Source organism: Harmonia axyridis, chromosome 6 (assembly GCF_914767665.1).
Source record: "Harmonia axyridis chromosome 6, icHarAxyr1.1, whole genome shotgun sequence".
Taxonomy (NCBI): Eukaryota; Metazoa; Arthropoda; class Insecta; order Coleoptera; family Coccinellidae; genus Harmonia; species Harmonia axyridis.
The window spans coordinates 7,035,688-7,055,781 of record NC_059506.1 but is presented as its reverse complement, the minus strand read 5'-3'; the positions used below and the strand labels follow the sequence as shown (position 1 = coordinate 7,055,781).

At 33.9% G+C, this 20,094-nt stretch overlaps 2 protein-coding genes across 2 annotated transcripts; both read right to left on the bottom strand.

Annotated features, from left to right (window-relative positions):
* Nucleotides 1-3,061: 3,061 nt before the first annotated feature.
* LOC123682705 lies at nt 3,062-8,122 on the bottom strand. The gene has a single exon (XM_045621465.1). The coding sequence runs from the start codon at nt 7,816-7,818 to the stop codon at nt 6,844-6,846; it is 975 nt and encodes a 324-aa protein (XP_045477421.1). The 5' UTR covers nt 7,819-8,122; the 3' UTR covers nt 3,062-6,843.
* Nucleotides 8,123-11,048: 2,926 nt separating this feature from the next.
* Nucleotides 11,049-13,269, bottom strand: LOC123682702 (piggyBac transposable element-derived protein 3-like). The gene is made up of 2 exons (XM_045621462.1): nt 13,150-13,269; nt 11,049-12,875 (listed from the first exon to the last, which is right to left on the bottom strand). Exons 1-2 carry the CDS (start codon nt 13,170-13,172, stop codon nt 11,114-11,116), a joined length of 1,785 nt encoding a protein of 594 aa, XP_045477418.1. The 5' UTR covers nt 13,173-13,269; the 3' UTR covers nt 11,049-11,113.
* Between the last annotated feature and the right edge of the window lie 6,825 nt (nt 13,270-20,094).

Genomic DNA, 20,094 nt, shown 5'->3' with positions numbered 1-20,094 from the left:
ATCAAGTGAGTTATGACCATTACCGCGAGTTGAATACTATACTTTATCTACGACTATATCAATAAATACTAAGAAAAAAATACAGACTTAGAATAAAGACAGAAGGAACGGGAAATAAACATAATGTGCTCGATCCCGTACAAGAGAGATGGAAACTTAGTGCTACCAATCACAATCAAACTAGCTTCGGCTAGCTCGAATCCAGTACAGAGTACAGACATAGAAATTTATTGAAAAACCTTAATAATTGCCTATAAAAATGCATTAAAATATACCAAAAAATATTCCCTGTAAACGATGAATTAATGATCTTACTGCTACACCAATCTTGAAAATTTTTTCAAACTCCTTTATATTTTTTCGGGCAATTAATTCTGTATGGTAACATTAGCTGTTTGTCTTTTGGAAAATTATACCTTTATAATATTTCATCTTCACTATCTGAATTAATCGTTTTCAGCAAAACATTCACAATAATTAGATATCAACTTGATTTGAAAACGTCAAAAGTGACATTCCCTCGGACATTCCTCCCCTCAATAACAATAATGGAATGTTCCCTTTCGGCCAATCGAATAGAAGCAGAGAAGTATAGAAGCACAGATACATATTTTCCGATTTATAATAGTGAGTTATAGTAGTGAGTTATTATAAATCACGCTGTTTGTTAATAGATACTATTAATTGCTCAAAAGCAGTTGAATAATGAGTTTATAATTCAATAGGAGTAGATAAAACATTTTATTATCAAAAACTGGAGAAAATTAATAATCGATTAACGGGTTTACGCATTTTTATTCTCAGTTATTGGTTGAAGAAAATGAATTTTATTCCAGACTAACGCCGAAACAAAGTATATACAATATACATACATGCGAATAATACCAGAATTGAGAAAACAATCAATCATTAATTTTTCGATATAATCACGTTCGAAAAAACTTGAAGAAGCGATTCAAATCCGCCCAACTTTAGTATCCGCCACTGGTTTAGATTCCAGGGTAGATTTAAAATACAGCGACATCTATATCTATTGGGTCAGCACCATCTGTTATCGAGGTACGTCTTGTCCGAAACCTAAGTATGTACCAGAATCAAGCTACGACATGCTTCGTCCTGAAATAAGCTAAGACGTGCACTGGATGGCAAATCCCCAGCGACATCTATTGGTGCACTCCACGCCGTCAAATTTTAACCCCGTATGGTTGGATTACTATCCTTCTTTATACTATGTACGTAGTAACTTGGAATTAAACGGTTCGAAGCTTCTATAAAAATATGCGGCTTCGAAGGACCATGTAAATATTTACGATTTAATGGACTGTATAAAATATAATATAAAATAATGATTCCTGTGCTGGTTAAATGGTTTTATTTGAATACTTAAAACTAACAACAGTTAGAACTAAAAACGTGAGCCTGTTAACATAGACTCACGAACACACGTGTTTAACACGAAACAGTTAACGACACTGTTAACTATACAAGAGCTAAAACAGATAGCTCTAAAAACGAAAGCCTTTTAACACTTTAAGACTTTACCAGCACGTGTTAAACACGAGACAGTTAACGACACTGTTAACTATACAAGAGCTAAAACAGATAGCTCTAAAAACGAAAGCCTTTTAACACTTTAAGACTTTACCAGCACGTGTTAAACACGAGACAGTTAACGACACTGTTAACTATACAAGAGCTAAAACAGATAGCTCTAAAAACGAAAGCCTTTTAACACTTTAAGACTTTACCAGCACGTGTTAAACACGAGACAGTTAACGACACTGTTAACTATACACCAACTAACTAGAGAGAAGAGAGGTTAGAATCATCTCATGCTTCCAGAACATAGACTTTTACCATAGAATATTACGCACAGAATTAATGAATATACAATCAAGAAGACTTATCTAAAATTATACAATAAATACAAATTATGTAATTTACATTAGAAAAACTCATCAGAGGAAGGAATACAACAGAGAATATAATTCAATAATTAAATTGAATCAAATATATATATATATAAAAGAGAACTGACGCTGCCGCCATCTATGGGATTTTCCTCAAGTCTATGATTCATAACAACTGCAATTTCTCCAGCAGTATTTATTGAAGAACTACAGAAATTCAAAAGAAATCCTTGTTATAAACGAAAATTAGGAAAACTGGTAAAGAAAACATGGTAGTAAGAATTTTCAAATATGTACATAAATCAACTAATTGACAATTTTTTTAATTTTTTTTTTTTAACCTGACTTTTCAATACATTTGAAGCTCTTCTTTTTGAATTTTTCTGTTCTTCCGTAGTTGCATTGAGGTATTTTATGCGAATGAACACTCTTTGCGAACAAAAGGATTTCACCAATTCCTTAGGAACATCTGTGTTTTTTTTTTTGTTGTTCTTTTAACAATCTCTTTTAGATCACAAAACTCATCCTTATGCATTTTTTGGAAATATTTGTCCATTTTAATCACTTGTTGAGACCATTCTTCTGACGGCGTTGTTAAGCATCCAAAGGATAGATTTTGTATCCATGAGGGAATACAGTAGTTATGTGCAGTGTCCTTCTTATATAAATAGTCTCCTAGATATGGGTATATTTCCTTATGCTTTTTAGCTAAATACCCAGCTATGTATGACAACCCATCTTTCTCCGATTGATGCTTTTCCGATAAATAAGAACTAATGCTACTAGAAGAGGTGGTACTTTCACTCTCCATTGTGTCATTCAGGTTTTTTGATGATTCTACAGCAGCTATTTTCAAATCACCTATTTTGGCTTGCTTTAATGCTGCTGCGAGTACATAAATTATCCAGAAGGTCCTGATTTAATCTACGAGTCAATATATATTTTACATCATAATCCTTCTCCATTCTTTCGAACAGGCTCTTCAGAGATATTATGGATATTGTAACTATTAGATGAGAACATCCATACATAAATTGGACTGTAAGGTACTGGTTTATGAAGTTCGAAGGACCATGAAATATTCCACTTTATTGAAGTAGGTTTATATATATATATATATATACAATAACACAATGTACACTTTACAAGATTCTCTTAACTAGTTATCGAAAACTATGAATCAGTTCATATTCAAGAATCTTTTCTTCGCTTGCGAATATGAATCACCTAATTTAAATGGTTCGTTTGGAGTTTTGAATGGTAGGTCAACTTGAAATCTACCCGACGGAAACCGAATGGTTTTGTTTTTGACTATCCGTTCAGCATTCTCTTCTGCTGAAGATAAAATGTGTTCAGATTGATTAGATATCTCCTCAACTTCACAGAACTCAGTCAGAATATTATTTAGTGAATCTTCTTGATTTACAATTGACTTTGAAGATTCAGTTGAATTTTGGGAAGATTGTGCCAATGCTAAGTGAGTAGCGCGAGATATGTGAGCTGACTGTGGGACTTTTCCTGCAATTAGATATCCTAAGTGGGAATTTTGAAGAACAGGTCGACCAGGACCTAATGTAATAATGTCATCCATAATGATTTCGAAATAGATATCTGAACCCAAGAGAATATCAATATTGGAAAGAATATTGAACTTGATATCCGCTAATTTAATGCCAATAGGAATGGGGAGAGAACACGAGTTGATATATGACTGTGGTTGTTGGCATGTTATATTTTTGAGGATAGCACAGGAAACCTTAAACTTTCGATGAGGATATACTAACGAATGAATTGTTAGATCTATCATTCTATTTGACATAGAACAACTTTGTGAGATTCCAGAAATTTGAATAGTTTGATTATAAGGTTCGAGATGAAGTCTGTTGACCAGATCTTCAGTTATGAAGTTGTGATGGTTGGTTGAGCACTAGTGGACAAATGAGAAACTGCTTGAGATTCATTCTGAATTTGTGATAGATTATTTGATCTGGATACTTCGTTGTTGGATCTTGGATTAGGAACTTCATTGGAATATTGGCGAGTTGAAGTCCTACTGAAATGGAGCAAACTATGATGCTTTCTATGGCAATTGAAACAGGTGTGTTGACTAGAACACGATTGTACATTATGACCCAACGTAAGACTTAAGACAACGTAAGAATTAGGATTTTGACTTTGTGAGTTTTCGAACTGATTCATAGTTCTCGTTGCCATAGATATAACCTTAAAATACTTATTTTCCACAATATCTCTGTCCTCTTCATATGAGGCAGAGTCAAATAACTCCAACTGAGTTTGAACAAGTTCGTAGTCTTTGAAGATTTGCTCTAATTGACATTTACGAGCACTACATTCTTCTCTATCTTTGAGAACATCTTGGCCGAACCAATTGGCCATTATAGTTAATTTACTCTTAAGTATGGTTCTTTGTTTAACCAAAGTATCAATAGTAGACATTTTGAACAAAAGAAATAATTAAGTAAATATATAAAATAAATAAAAATTGTAAAATTGACTTATCACTATCCAAAACTGCTTGCACTGGAACGATTCTTGATAGACAGCGACCTCTTCTTGCAAAAGACTTCACCACACTTTGCGCATGCGTTGATAAAGTTAACCTCTAGTTAACCAATATGTCCGCTTCAGGCACGTGGGTTTTCTAATACTTCAATTGTGGAAATTGATAATTTCTTCAGGGATATCTTCAATTTATATACGGCTCCAAGGATCAAATTTATTTCCGGCTCGAAGGATCAAATGTATGTAGCTATTAGATGAGAACATCCATACATAAATTGGACTGTAAGGTACTGGTTTATGAAGTTCGAAGGACCATGAAATTTTCCACACTATTTATTGAAGTATGTTTATATATATACAATAACACAATGTACACTTTACAAGATTCGCTTAACTAGTTATCGAAAACTATGAATCAGTTCCACGCACTTATCCAATAACAATTTACCGACTTGGGTACTAACGATGACCGACTGTAGGGTCTTTTCTAACCACGTGGCGACAAGGCCAATATTTCACTAACTTGAAAATGTGCAAGCTGAACACTGTGTCTCAAGGGGCGAGAGCAACGACGAACTATACTATATTGTACTTGACTTGTACTTACTAGACTGTGTGTTGAATATTTCTGAACTGACTTGAACTCGAATTAATTGAAGTGAAGTTCGATTTCTTACCCCACCTCGACCTTTTTGTCGAACCATCGAAAAGGGTTAAGAACATAGAAGTGCTACAGATAAAACGGACATAATTAAAATATCATTATAGCCAGCCATCATTATAAGGACGACTGCGCGCAGCGCACTCATAAAGTGCGCGGAATTATCTATAACCAACTTCAGGAGTGTATCTTTGGACAATGGCGGCGCTCAGTTCTACGAACCTTGATCAAAACTTAACAGATATTATTATGCCTTTTTGGAAAACTTGGAGAAACGGTTTACCAATACATTTCATTGAAGTTATAGTTATCAACATCTTGTTCAATGTTTCATTCTGCATCTCCAAGTTAGTTCCATATTGTTTTTTTTGTAGGGATGGATATTGATGGAGTATAAGAATTCATTATTTCGAACCAGTCATTTACCATCTGAAAAAACTGTCCCATTTCCCGGTAACAGGTTTACTTTCTGTGACGTAGAAAGTATTGGTAGAATACTTTCTTTGAATACACGTGTAACACAAGGTGAATACAAAAAACAGAGTACACAAAAGCATAATTGCATTGATTTATGGCAATCTTATCTGTGCAAAAACATATTGAAAGCCTGAAGGGCTGCTATTAACCTTGACTGATTTGAATTTCTTCAACAATTTTTCGAATTTCACTTCAAATTCTTCAATGTGGTTTTTCATTGCGTCTCGGTCTTCGCTATCGAAGGTTTCAAAGTCTTCCAGCTCTTCAATCATGTTTTGGCACTTGCTATATTCTTTTCCCGCTGCTACCAAGGCCTCATACTTCTTGGACAGCATCTCTTCATCCTGTTCATCTGGTTTTCCATTTAACCAGTTTTCGATCCTAGTAATGAATCGCTTCACAATCGTTCTCTTGGATTTGAACAGGCTGTAGTTTTCCATTGCTTCTGATATTTGAGAATCTCAATTTTCTCTTTGTCTTCTACAATTTCGAATTTTTTACATTCACTTTCGAATCCATCGGTTAGCATTTGATGTTTTATTGGAAAATTTATCCATTAAGAACTTTTCAGAAATTTTTCCTAGATTTATTTTTTCAGACATATTGCTGGTCGTGTTTCCGTATTGGAGTATTTCGTTTCCTGTTATTTCTTCCAGATATTGATCACCGAATTGTAAATTTTCACCTTCGTCCAAATAAATATTTTTTAACTCCTCATTCAAAGCGATCCATATTCTTCGTGTTTGGTGCCTCTTTTCTAGTGAATTTTTCATTTTCTTAAAAACTTCCAAAGACGTAAGGGCAGTATGTTTACTTGCCGGCATGAATTTGTCTGGAATTTCAAAAATATGTTCCTCCGGTGTCTCTATAGAAGTTATGCATATTATTATCGTTGCCGCCTGTACCACAAATTCGAATCGTAGCCTTTCCATTTTTTTTAATTTCAACTAGAATTGAAGACCTCGGTGCAAGAACCGGGCAACTCCACTTTTCTGAATTGTTGGGAAATCAAAAAAAACTTTATATTTTCACAAAATGTGAAGAAATTATGCTCAATGAAATCAAAATCTCTAGAGGAACATTAGACAAGCCTTATTTATTCAATCACTACTTTTCTTTCATATTTTAGACGCAAAAATTTTTGATTTGAAAAAATGGAGTTGCCTGTTTTTTGTTCCAAAAATCACATTTTACAAATAAAAATGAAACAGTGCACTGTTTTTGGAGTTTTATTGCAAATAAAAATGAACATATAATGATTAAATAATTATTTTAAACATAAGAAGAGTCACTAACACTACCTTCATCGCAATCTTCGTTTATATCTCCAGAATGTGGATCTTCGCCTCTATCAGTAATGTTGTCAAACAAGCGGTTATAATAACCTTGGTCATTTAAAGGTACATACTTTTGTACTAAGTCTCTTAAATCCTTGATTTTTTTAGGATTTATCTCCGAAGGCCTTGAGTGTGCTTTATTATTAGGCATTGGGAATGCTATATTTCCATTTGGGTTCATGAAAAATTTTGTGGAAATAACAAATCCTGAACTTACAGAGCATTCAATATACTGATGATTTTTTGTATACCTCATTAATCTATAGGTTGATATAGCAAACTTTTCTCTTTTTGGTCCTTTGGGGGCTGATTTAAAAAGTTGCTTAAAATGGTCCGAAAAGTTAAGAATCATGTCTTGTTCTAGAGGAACTACCTTAAATTTTTTCGAAGTTTGTTCAACTAATTTTATCCATTCTGACGGTAGATATATTCTTTCCTTCTTCCTTTTATTTTTTTCTATGAGTCCAAATGACCTATCACACGGTAAAAAACTGTGTCCAGGTTCGGGGTACTGGTGATGTATTTCACGAATATTTTTGTTTGTATTTACCAAAGTAAACATATATTTCACTAGCGTTTGATTTTTGTTTTGTGCAAAGGCATTGTCCGAAAAAATGTATAACGTCTTTACTGAACCAGGCAAATATGTGTGTATATAATGATGAAGAAAGGATATGACCTCATTACTTCCTTTCTTAGCGGTCTGCTCATCGTACATGTAGAAAGTTGACGTCCCAAATGTTCCCGAATAAATACAAAAATTATATTCCCAAAGTTGCCTTTTGTAGAATACATCTCCGGCTGGTACATGGGGTAAAGGTAAATTCTGCTGGAAATCGAAACACAATACTTCGATAGACTCGTCTTCTTTACTTAGAATGATAACTTCTTTTAATTTTTTGTAAAACATCTCCGATTTACGAATATGGAGATCCTTTTCAGTTAGACGTGCTTTTTTCTCTTCAGGATCTATCTCGGCGAGTATAAGATTTTGTAACCTGTCGCAAGTTTGACATGTGTCAGACCTAGGAGTTCCGAAACTAATATTATGGTTTAATACGAAACTGCGATAATAGAAGTCGTAGGTTACTTCTGGATGGGCTTCTTCCCCCCTTTCTAATGCCTGAAAAACTTTATTTTCATACTTCTCCAAATACAGTTTATGCTATCAAGTATACCGGAGGAGAGCCAATGTTCTGTTATGCACCCAATATTCACGTTCTGGTCATTTAGGAAATGAGTAAAGTTGTCAATTTTATTACCTAAGGATTGTACATTAATGTTGGCAATAGTCAAAAATATTTTATCTGTTTTTGTCAAACATGAATCGACCTGTTCAAACTTTTTCATTGGTTCAGTTAATTTGCTATCAGTTTGTTTCTGTTGTAGCGGAAAAAATTATACTTTCTTACCACAACTCCCCTGGGCCAGATCTCATGTTGGGTCAAATTTTCTAAAATTTCAAAACTGAAACCTACTTTAAAAGATTTATTTTTACTATGGTTAGTTTCATGTTTCTTTATTTCTTCTATTAAAAAAGTTTCATTATTAAACTGACCTTCTAAAAATTTCCGTATATTTTCTTCCGTCGTGTTCCTGTTTACATTGCCAACGTATAGCCAAGCAAGACGTTCAGCTCCTTTGAACTCTTCTCCATCATCCCTGCTGCCTGTAATTATTTGACCACCTGTAGATTTTCTTTCGTTAGTTCTTCTTTTGCGCTTTTCATTGCTTCCCAGATACGTGGCACCATCTATATCCACTTCCCCCAATTTTTCATCGATCTTATCGATATTGCTGGCTGTTACAGAAGTTTGCTTGACCTCTGGATCGCATATGTTGACCGGTTGTGTTATTATTGGGTCTCTGATTTTATCCTTCTTCTTACTTGTTACAGATTTCATCTTATTCGTTACAGGTTTCTCCATATTAGCATGATTGTTTGTTTTGACGTTCAACAAAGGCGCCTCTTCCGACACTTGCGATATGGATTGTTTTGAACTTTTTTTCTCATTCTCAAACCGGAGTGCATCTAAAAGACCTATATGTTTTTTGAGTAGATCTATTTTATCCCGAAGTTCCGAAATAAGGATATCTTTCTGTTCGATAATAATTTCCAGGTATTTTGAACTGTCTTTTTTCGCCTCTTCCTCTCCCATGTCAACTCTGTCACAACTAACATCCGTATTGAGTTCAGCCAATTCCACGATTTTATCGTCATTTAATTCCTTTGTTATTGATATTTCATACAAGGATTCATTTATGTTTGATAGTCTTTTCTTAAGAGTATTAATTTCTTCATTTTGTCTCTCATATGCACAAAGTTTCTTGTTCAGGTCCTCACAGCAGATTACCACACCCTCAGAGTTTACGTATGTACCACTAATTTTGAGTACACAACTGGGGTGATATGAGGACGAACATTTTCCACAAACAATATATACTTTCACATCTTTTGAGCACTTTTTACAACTCACTCCAGAAACAACATTGCTTCTTGACGCCATCTTTAATCTCCAATGTAGTAACTATAACACTAGATCTATATGATAATTACTACAAATCTCGGAACATCGTATTTATGCTATCACTGAGAGAATCGTCATCAATAAAGTCTTTGATTTCTTCTCTGAACATTTCATCATCATCTGAAATAAGTAAACAACAAACTTAATAACAAATAATTATCGGAATAATAAGATACGCAAAAATTAGTTGAACAAATATTTACCTTCCTCTTCTTCGGAACTATCTACCACTTTTTGTTTTTTTTTACGTTTATCGTCTGGGTTCTGGATCTCAAATTCATCCAGCAAAGAAAAATTGAAAGATATTTGTTGAAACTGTATGAAGAATAAAATTAAAATATTTATGGTTATTCATAGTTATCAGAAAAATATTAATGAAATGAAAAGAAAAAATATAATATGCCAACTCACCTCACTGCTCACTTCAGCTTCTATGTCCAAAAATCGAGAAGACATATTGAATATAGAATTTTAAATTCAAAGTCACTACTACACAAAAACACCTCTGCACTCGAAAGCTCAAAATATTATGATGGCTTTGCCAAAAACCAAAAAAACACATATTTGCATATCCTGCATATTTTATTATAACTTTCTCTAAACTATATATACATGGCTATTTACAGGGGGAAACATTCATGATACATTTGTTCAAATTATAATTATAATTAGCACCTAATCTGTGATCATATCTAATGACGAAAATTTTGATTTATATACAATTATATACATAGATGTGAGTGAAGTAAAAATTTTTCTAGAGGTATGTTGAACCAAAAAAACACATATACGTCTCAGGTGGATTTAGGGTGGGTAAATGGAAAAGAAGAAAAATCATATCAATGTGATATGATAAGTAAGTTTATGCTTTATTTTGATGTTAGTATTTTGCGTAGTTTTCGTGCCGAGGTAATTAGTTTTTTCCAGTTTTTTGGAAGTGTAACTGAAAAATTTGTGTGTTTGGTTTTGTATTATTTCCTGGATGGTCTCAATATTTCCGGTTGAATGTAATTTTTTTAATTTCGTGTATCTTGTTTTATTCAGAATGACTCGAAGAAATTTGTTTTGTATTATTTGGAGTTTTTTGTAGTTGGTTTTCGATGTGTTGCTCCAAATGGGATTTGCATACAAGAATGCTGGTCTAATGCCTTGTTTGTAAATACGAAGAAAGAGCTTCTTCCACGAAACCTGGAGAAGTAATAACGGTGGAATACCACTTTGCAAGCGTTCTTGTATGGGGTAACACATTCGAAAATGTTCGACGAACATAATTATAGGCCTTTTTCGAATAAAAATTCAGTGTTAATGCAAACTGCCTCAGTTGTGGTGAGAATTTCCTTTTTCATTTTCTCAATAAGGAAGAAAAAAGTTGCTTGGCTGATTCCGCCATTGAACTCTGTAAAATTAAAGTATGTGTTTTATCAATTGATTTTAACCCTTATAACCCGGGAATATTTTTTTTTTGCGAATCAAGTTGGTTCTTCTTTTATCGGCTCTTTATGACCAGAAAAGCCAACAAAAAATATTTAAAAAAATATCTATGTTTTACTTTTTGCAATATACGTCGTCCTTTTAAAAGGACGGTAGGACTAGAGGTGACCATAAATATGAATTCAGGTGAATGATATTTTATTTGCAATACATTGTTTGATATCGGAATATGAACATTACTGAACATCATTGGGTATGAAAACAGCGGAAACATTCTTTTGGATGTAATCCGATATCACATTTCTCACAACGAAAATTCGTCTTTTTATGACACACTGCGCACTTCGTTTGATTCATTTGATATATTATCATATGATCAATTCGATCATATCGAGAATGTTCCTTATAATGTTCTGATTTTCTCGAACATTTTCTTCCAGTCAAAACCTTATGAGTTTCTAATAGTTCCGTGGCTAAGGCTCTTCTGAAGGCAAGTTGATCCAATTTTCCTCCTTCAACCACTTGCAAATACCACGCGTTTTGAACGGACATATCTATACAATGGGTCACCAATGGAAAATACCATTTTTTTCCTCTAATCGAAATGCGGTACTGCCCTATGTTTTGATCGCTCCGATCAACTCCACCCATATTTTCATTATAACTCTTTATCGGTTTAGGCTGATCAATATGAATATACTTTTTTTCCTTTTGAGAAAATCTCTTTGCTTTATTTGTTGGAAATACGGAAGTAGAGTTAGAGGCAATCGTAATCACATTATTGTCATTCCATCGACAAATGACTATCTCGTTGTCTACCAGTGCATGTTGAAAATCACCTCTTTTCTTCTTCTTGAATTGTTTCACGTCTGTCAATGGACACTTTGGAAGTCTATTATCCCTGATTGTTCCTGTAGCTCGTATCTCTCGATGCGTCAATTCTTTCATCAATGACAGTGATGTAAAGAAATTGTCAAAGAACATGTGGAAATTGGCGAATTTGGTTGACTGTAAGATGTCTGCATATTGTAAGACTACAGACGCTCCGAGTCCCAATTCCTTATATTTTTCGCATGAAAGAGTATTAGAGCCTTGGTAAGGTTCAAAATACACGATATACCCTAAACGAGTGGCCCCAACCCAGAATTTATATCCCCATCTTATGGGTTTTCCTTTTATGAATTGTTTGCAGCCATGGCGCCCAAAATAAGGCACCATAGCTTCATCCACTGAGTGGTCTTCTTCGATCGGGGCGAATTCTAAGAATTTTCTGTTGAGCGAATTGAAAATTGGTCTTACTTTGGCAAATCGATCGTTTTTATCCAAAATATTATTATCAACACAATGAAAATTACTCATGATATATTGGAAACGATCTCTCGAAATTGATGACGATATAAGCGCGTTGTTGCTGTCTGTCGAATTTTGCCAGTACATCTTTTTCCTTGAAACGGAACAGTATCCACTGACAAGTAATACCCCAATGAAGCAATATAAATCGTCAGCTGTAACATCAGGTGGTCGATTTTTCTGAGAAGCATATACATTTGTATGATGCACAATCTCGTCTACCTGATCTTTATCGAAAAAACACTTGAATAGTTCGAGAGGACTACGATTGTTCCTTACATGAGAAACTGAATTCCATACAGGAAAAGTTTCTAACAAGTCCTTTCCAAGGGTATAGTTGAATAATTTGGTTTTTTTCAATCTCTTGGCTACAAAATTTGATAAAGGTAATTCATCTTCGCTTTCCCAATCTTTTATAGAATCTATTGAATTTTCTCTGCGATTTTCCCTCATGGAAAATTCTACATCAGCCATTAACTGGGATCCTGGTAGGTTATTCGGGCTGACATTTTCATCATTTCCTGAATCTTCATCAGTGTTGTATTCATTCGCATTCGTTGGAGGAAATAAAATTATTTCATCAGGAATGTCGGTTACATTTTCGATATTTTCAATTTCTTCAAGCAATTCGTTCAAAGTAAGAGGTTTTTTCCAATACCTGAAAGGATATAGTATATTATTAAAAGTATATCTTTATTACCATTTACCATCACTGTACCGAACCGAATGAATAAAAAATAATGAAATCTAAAGAACTAATTATAATCGTATCGTATAATCCTACCGTCCTTTTAAAAGGACCAACAATTTTTGTGACGTATAACTTAACTCGTATTCATAATCGTGACAATATGCTCGATTAAAAGGAACGAATGGTATATACTTTCAATATTGTATATAAAAAAAATCTGGAGAATAATGAATGAACTCACCTTTTATCACTATAATCACTCATATTTAGCCCACAAAATTGAAGTGCAGATCTAATGTTATCTCAGAACGATATAGCACGTAGAATATAACCTCAGTTTATGGTATGATTTGCGAAAAAGGTTTCTTTATGTAAATCCACTAATGCCATCTAGGAGATACAACCCGAGACGTCTACAGAGATCCGTAAATCAGAATACTTTTACCGACCTTTTAAAAGGACCGTAGGTTCATATGGGTTAAGCAATGAAAAATTTTTAAATTCAAATTTATTTCAGCACTCTGAAATCCAGTTTTTCTTTCTTAAATCACTTGTCAAACTCTCTTGTGAGTATATTTCCTTTTCAAACAAAGCCCCTTCTTTCTCACCTATTAATAATAATGATAACTGCACTTTGTTCACTACCGCCAATGACCATTGAATGAATAATTAATTTCGTTGATATATTTTTGGAGGAGGTGGACTTTTGTTTGTTATTGTTCTGCATAGAATACTGTAATAACTGCCACCAGCATTGAATGAAGTAGCAGCTGCTCTACATCTCATTTCTTAGCCTCCTACCAAGGAAAAATTGATCCTTTTGCCCCCACAAATTCGACAATTGACAATTGAATTATAATGTTCTGCAACATTTGTATCCATGTCCAGAATGAGGTTTGAGTCATTGTGCACTAATCTGTTCATACAGATATCAAAATCCTCTTATAAGCCACATTCTTTCATCAACGCCACGCGGCTCCTATCAAGGTCTTTCGGTGCACATTTAAAATAAGCAATATTTGCACAATTAGTGCAATCAAGAAAAAAAGGCCTTCTTTGTGTCCATTTCTGAATGAGCATGCCTATTCTTGACAATTTGATCAAGCGAAATCAATTCTAATTCAAATGCCATATATGGCTAGATTATTTTTGAAATATATTATTATTGTTTTATTTAGAACATTCATCTACATTTTCAATCAAATGTCGCTTCATCAGTTAGCTTTAGGGGAATTGGGATGAAGAAAAAATTTTAAATAATTTAAATAAATTACATTTTATTTACACAATATTATTTATACAATATTTATATTTATTTATTCAATGTCAATGATTATATCAAAGATCCTTTTTACAAAAGTATACAATTAAAAAAAAAAGAACCTTCCGGATGGAATCGATGAATCATGATACATCGATTCGATTTCATATCAAATATCCGGAAGGTTTTCTCTATGATTAGTGATGTCCTACATAAGGGGCAGGACTCATTTGAATGCGCAACCCATTGCTGCAAGCACTCCTTATGGTAGCAGTGGATGCATCCTGTGAGGTATATGTCTCCTGATATCTCGCTGAGACAAACGCTACATTCTCCTATTAGTACGCCTCTAGAAAAAAAAATATATACGTATTAATTTGTTGTTTGATAGGTACAATATGATTATTATTCATTTCATACACATTTCTAACACATATAGAATAAAAATTACACAGGTACAGTGCAATTATGATATTTCAAGAATTGTTAAAAAATTTGATGTACATCCTTAACTTTCCATAGAGTCTAACACTATTCTATTAAGTTCCTCCTTTGTTAAATTATAATTAACAGGGATGAAACAAATTGCATCTAATAGATTTTCAGACATTGTGAATTGTATATTTGAAATTAAAGACTGTTCTACTAACTTATACTAAGTTTAGCGAGACACTGAATGAAAACATAGGGAGAACAGAACTATGAAGCTAAAGATCTTCATAGAGCAGATACCTTTTTCTTCTTATTTTCTTTGGGATCTAGGATTCTATTCTCAAACTTATAATATTGATTTTGAACGATCAAATTGATGAAAACATAACAGTATGCCATAAAAAGATTAATTATTCATGTATTTCAAACAGAAAAAATTATTTGGATGAATATGTTAAAATTTTAATATATTTACTTGAACACAGATTCACAATTAGGGTGGAGATCTTCATAGAGCAGATACCTTTTTCTTCTTCTTTTTCTTGGGAAATTTTTCATTATCCCCGTATCACATTAGGCCTTAATTGTGTCCATTTCTGAATGAGTATGCCTACAGGCTTATTTTTCACAATTGAATCAAGCATCAATTAAACATTTCACCCTGATATATCAAAATGCAGGTCGACCAACACCATTTTTATCTGTTTGATGTGGCATTGTTCAAATTTTAAAGGACACTTTCTATAACAACGTTTCTGTTTGCAATTCATGTTTTGTTGATTGTGGAATTGTATTAATGGCGAAAATATTAATCTTTCAAATATTTATTTACAAAACATGAACATAACTTCAAAAACAACTTCAAGGTTTAAGGGACTTAATTCTGTCAGCAAAAGATTTTGAATTTGTTTAATCTTTATTACTCAATTATTTTTGACATAATATGTACATAAATGCCTAAATATGTACATATGTACATTCATAAAAGACATGTTACATGCAAAGTAAAATATAAAATATGTCCCATTCTACATTCCAGACTACACTGCATTTTGTAAAATATTTGAGAATAAAACTACTCTTTTTGCGATAAAAACAGACGTTAATACAATTATGTGCTTTCAACAGTGTCAGTTAAACAAAACAATTAGCATTTTAGACTGTCGTATTGCCGTGAAACCCCGAGAGGGACCACCTAACAGTATAGGTGAATCCTAGACGCGTTTCGTATAATGCGAATTTTTTCGGTTAATCGGGATTTTATTTTTGAATAGTTTGTTTCGGATTTTGGAAAATCGGGATTGTACAGTGCATCCCATTTTGGGTGAGACTCCCAGGTTTCTCGCTTGTTATTCAAGATAGAGCCTTGCGGTTTTCACGTTCCTGTCCTACTTTTTCGTGAAACTCAAGTTGGTCTAATCAGATTTTGCACAACTGTTTCCGTTCAAGAGATACAGGGTGATTTTGGAAATTGATACTTTTCGGACTCCTCCTTTATCTCCGAAGTTATTAGAAATAATGCAGAGGTGAAAACTACGTCTGAATCAGAATTGTGCGTTGAATCCAGTGGCGTACGCAATTTTTTTTCGGGGTATGGTTTTGAAGATTCAACACAAACCTATATTTTTTTCATAGGGACACCCTATACATCATTACTTCGTTGAATTCGTTATTTTTTTCCTTGATTTAGCGGACTATAAATATGTAGAGCAGTTTTGAAATTCTACACATCGAAAGAAAAAAGTTATGTCTTAACCTTTCTTAAAGCACAAGAAATAAATAGACACAATAAAATTGGAATTTAATTCAACGGCCGTTTTCAAATATCTTTCTGCACCTAAACGTCTGAACCATTTATTGGTAATTGCTGGAATTCCCAAGATCCCTTGTACCTACCCCATATTTACCTATACAATAAGTAGTATTTTCAGTTTTGAAATCATACATATTGAAGATATGCGAACTACTAAATACCTATGTCGTTTTCAACATGATCTGTTCACGATTAATCTGGATTTTCGAATAATAATATTGAAAAATATCGAATTTGACACTCTAAAATAAATATCGAGTACCTTCGATATGTAGAATTTCAGAACTGAAGTATCTACTTCATTTTGAAAACTACTAAATATGTGTTTTTACCTGAATCTGGTCACGATAAATCAGAATTTTTGACTAATTCAACTAGATCATAATATGTTTCGTGTGGTCGAAATCAATATGCGAAATATCAATCGTTTTCAACTGAATTTTATCACGATAAATCAGGATTTTCGACTTATGGAACCAGAACATAATATCTTCCGTCTGGTCGAAATCATGATGTGATATATTGAAAAATATCGAATTAGATACTCTAAAATAGATATTGATATGTAGAATCGTAACACTAAAATTCTGCTTAACGAAAATTTTCCATAAAAATGGGAGCTAAATGTGTCGTTTTCAACTGAATATCATCATCTGAATCTTATTATTCACTTCATGTTAGAAAAACTTTTTTGAATTCAATAGAATTTTCTCACACCAAAATATTACCAACAGCGATATATATCAATATATCGATATTTTTACTCTTACATATTTCGATAGCGTCAGAAAATATCGATACAATATATAGGGTGTCCCATAAGTGGCACGTCACAGTGACACCGGAGATAGGTCAGCTAAAGAGGGACCTAACCAGCCTAACATGACCCCAGTAAAAGTTGCATGGTTTTCGAGTTATTACCAAATTACGTTTTTTAGTGAATTTTCACCTTTTTTTTTAACATTGTCAGGGTCAGAATTCTGCTGGAAAGCTCTCGAAGCTTATTTTTTTTGTTGTAATGGAATCTTAAATAGTTATTTAAGATGACATGAGTATGATTCTGTCAAAAAGTTATGTGGATTTCCGTACATTAATGGATAAATCTTGATTTCAATTGCTAGCAAAACGAGAATTTCGACTTTGGACACCTGCTGTGAAAAAAAAATCCTTGAAACAAAACGAGCAAGTAACATCAAAAAATTGGGCATTTTAGACAGATTTAGAAATAATTAACTAAGTTGAAACTAGGAACCCCGCTATCAGGTAATTTTGCCGCTTGCTATGACATTACATTTGATACCGGGCTTTGTTATTATTTGTTAAAGTCACAATAGGGAAAAAGATGGATTAGGGGAAGCGAAAAAGAATATATAAAACAGACTTAACTTTCGATTATTTATTTAATTCTTAAATCTAACTTACAGTAAATGTTCAAACTGTTTCCCTCGGACTCTAATGCATAAATGACACCGTTTTATAAAATTACGATTCAATTTTCTTAAACTAATTTCCGATATGGTCCGGGCTGCGTCGAATACGCGTTCACGCAATTCTTCCTCGCTTCTTATTGGTGTTGCATACACTTTGTCCTTTAAACATCCCCAATAAAAAAAATCCAGTGGATTCAAATCCGGGGATCGCGGTGGCCACAGTATGGGTCCTAATCGCCCAATCCACCTGTCGGGGAATGTGTTGCTGAGGTGCTCGCGAACCCGCCGAGCGTAGTGTGCCGGGCAGCCATCTTGCTGGAACCACATCCTCTGCCTGAGTGCCAACGGCGCGTCTTCCAATAATCCTGGCAGGTCATTTTGAAGCATTTCCAGGTAGTTTGCCCCGTTTAAAATAGCTGGCAACTCGACCGGTCCTATTATTTGGCCGTTAAAAATTCCCGTCCACAAATTGATTTTGAATTGGTATTGGGACCGGTCTGCTCTTGTTTCGTGCGGGTTTTCTAGTTGCCAGCTATGGATATTATGTAAGTTGGTGTATCCGTCCCGTCTGCAGGCCGATTCATCGCTCCACAACACTTCATTAAAAAAGTTGGGATTTTCTCTCCACTTTTGTATCATTTTTCGACAAAATTCAACACGCGGTGCATAATCAGTCGGCTGTAGAGTTTGTACGCGTTGAATGTGGAAGGGATGGTATTTGTTCCTGTTCAAAATTCGTTGTGCCGAGGATTTGGGGACTCCAGTACGGCGTTCAATATTTCGCACTGAAGTTCCTGGCTCCGCTCGCACTTCTTCCCGTATTATCCCGTTATGCTAATCGGCAAGATACGAATCGGTTAGGCCGCCATTTGCTCGCCGTGGCCAGTCCCTTTCGTCGTAGGTTCGCTCGTGCCGCTGTTGGGTCAAAACCCGTGGACCGATTGAACCATAAAACAAGTATGTATAGAATGGAAACTCTCATGTTAAAATTAACACTGCTTTCAGCGACCTCATGCGGTTATTTGGGAAATTATAAAATGAACGCGCGAAAATTTGAAATGCTTCCCTCATATTGAAAATATTTTAATTCACAAGATTTTGAATGTGAGAGAAAACTACGTACGGAAATAAGGTTATAAGCATTTCCTTTGGAATAAGCTATATTAGCATTATTTTCTAGTACGAGTTCTTTCATATCCAATATATTTGACAAGATTAGAGGCTGAAGTTCAAGGAAAACATAAATTCATATAAAAAAATCATCTATTTGAAGTTTTTAACCTTTTTTTATATTTTTGATATGCCAACTTTTTAATTGGGTCACACATTCCAGAACTTTTGAATTTCGTATCAGTGCCCTTCACGATTGCATTAACACGCTTACACCAAAAATATAAAGCGCATTTCACATATAATTTACAGCCAGCCGTTCCATATTCAGGATGCAATTCACAATGAATTGGCTTAAAATTTACCTGTTCCTGTAAAATATTTTTTGATACCTGAGAAATTTCTTTAATATGGCATAAGCATGGAATGAGATGATATAGACGTGAAAAGCACTGAGTAACCAAGTAATAAAAAAAAACTAAATGGTATCAACAATTTAGATTTTCCATTATATCTTCTAGCCTCAATGAAATCAATATTTTGAACAAGTTCATGGTTTGATCGTAAAAGTTTTTTGTAATCGGAACATTTCAAAAGTTTTAAAAAGCGTATCACCAAATATCCACTAATATACACCACTGTATTTTCTGCCACTCTTGACTTTCGGGTCAGAGATATATTTGGTGGAAGATTAGGGATAATAGGCGATTCTATGGAGCAACCAGACTCAACAATCAAATTTTGATTAAGGAATGAATACAAATTGTTTAACGCACCTTCAGACTCCTCATTCTCGCAATTTGAATTCGGAAAATGTGATGATAAAAAATTATCTATTAATAAAGCTTTGAATGAATTTTCAAAATGAGAGGCATCTGGTGAAATATGGCTCCTAATTGCTCCAAAAAAATTTCAAGAGGGTCCTGATTAAATGCTCTTGTCAAAACATACTTGAATTTATGTTTTGACAACAGATTTTTTGTTAATCTTATGAACCCTCTAACACTAAAAATAAAATTTCTAATTGAAGGTACTGAGACCAGACAGTTTTTTTTTACAAAAAAATTTCATGTGCTGCAGAAATGCAATAGAACTTCTCCAGAACGCCAGGTAAGGAGATCCAGTTGTTACACCCGCTTT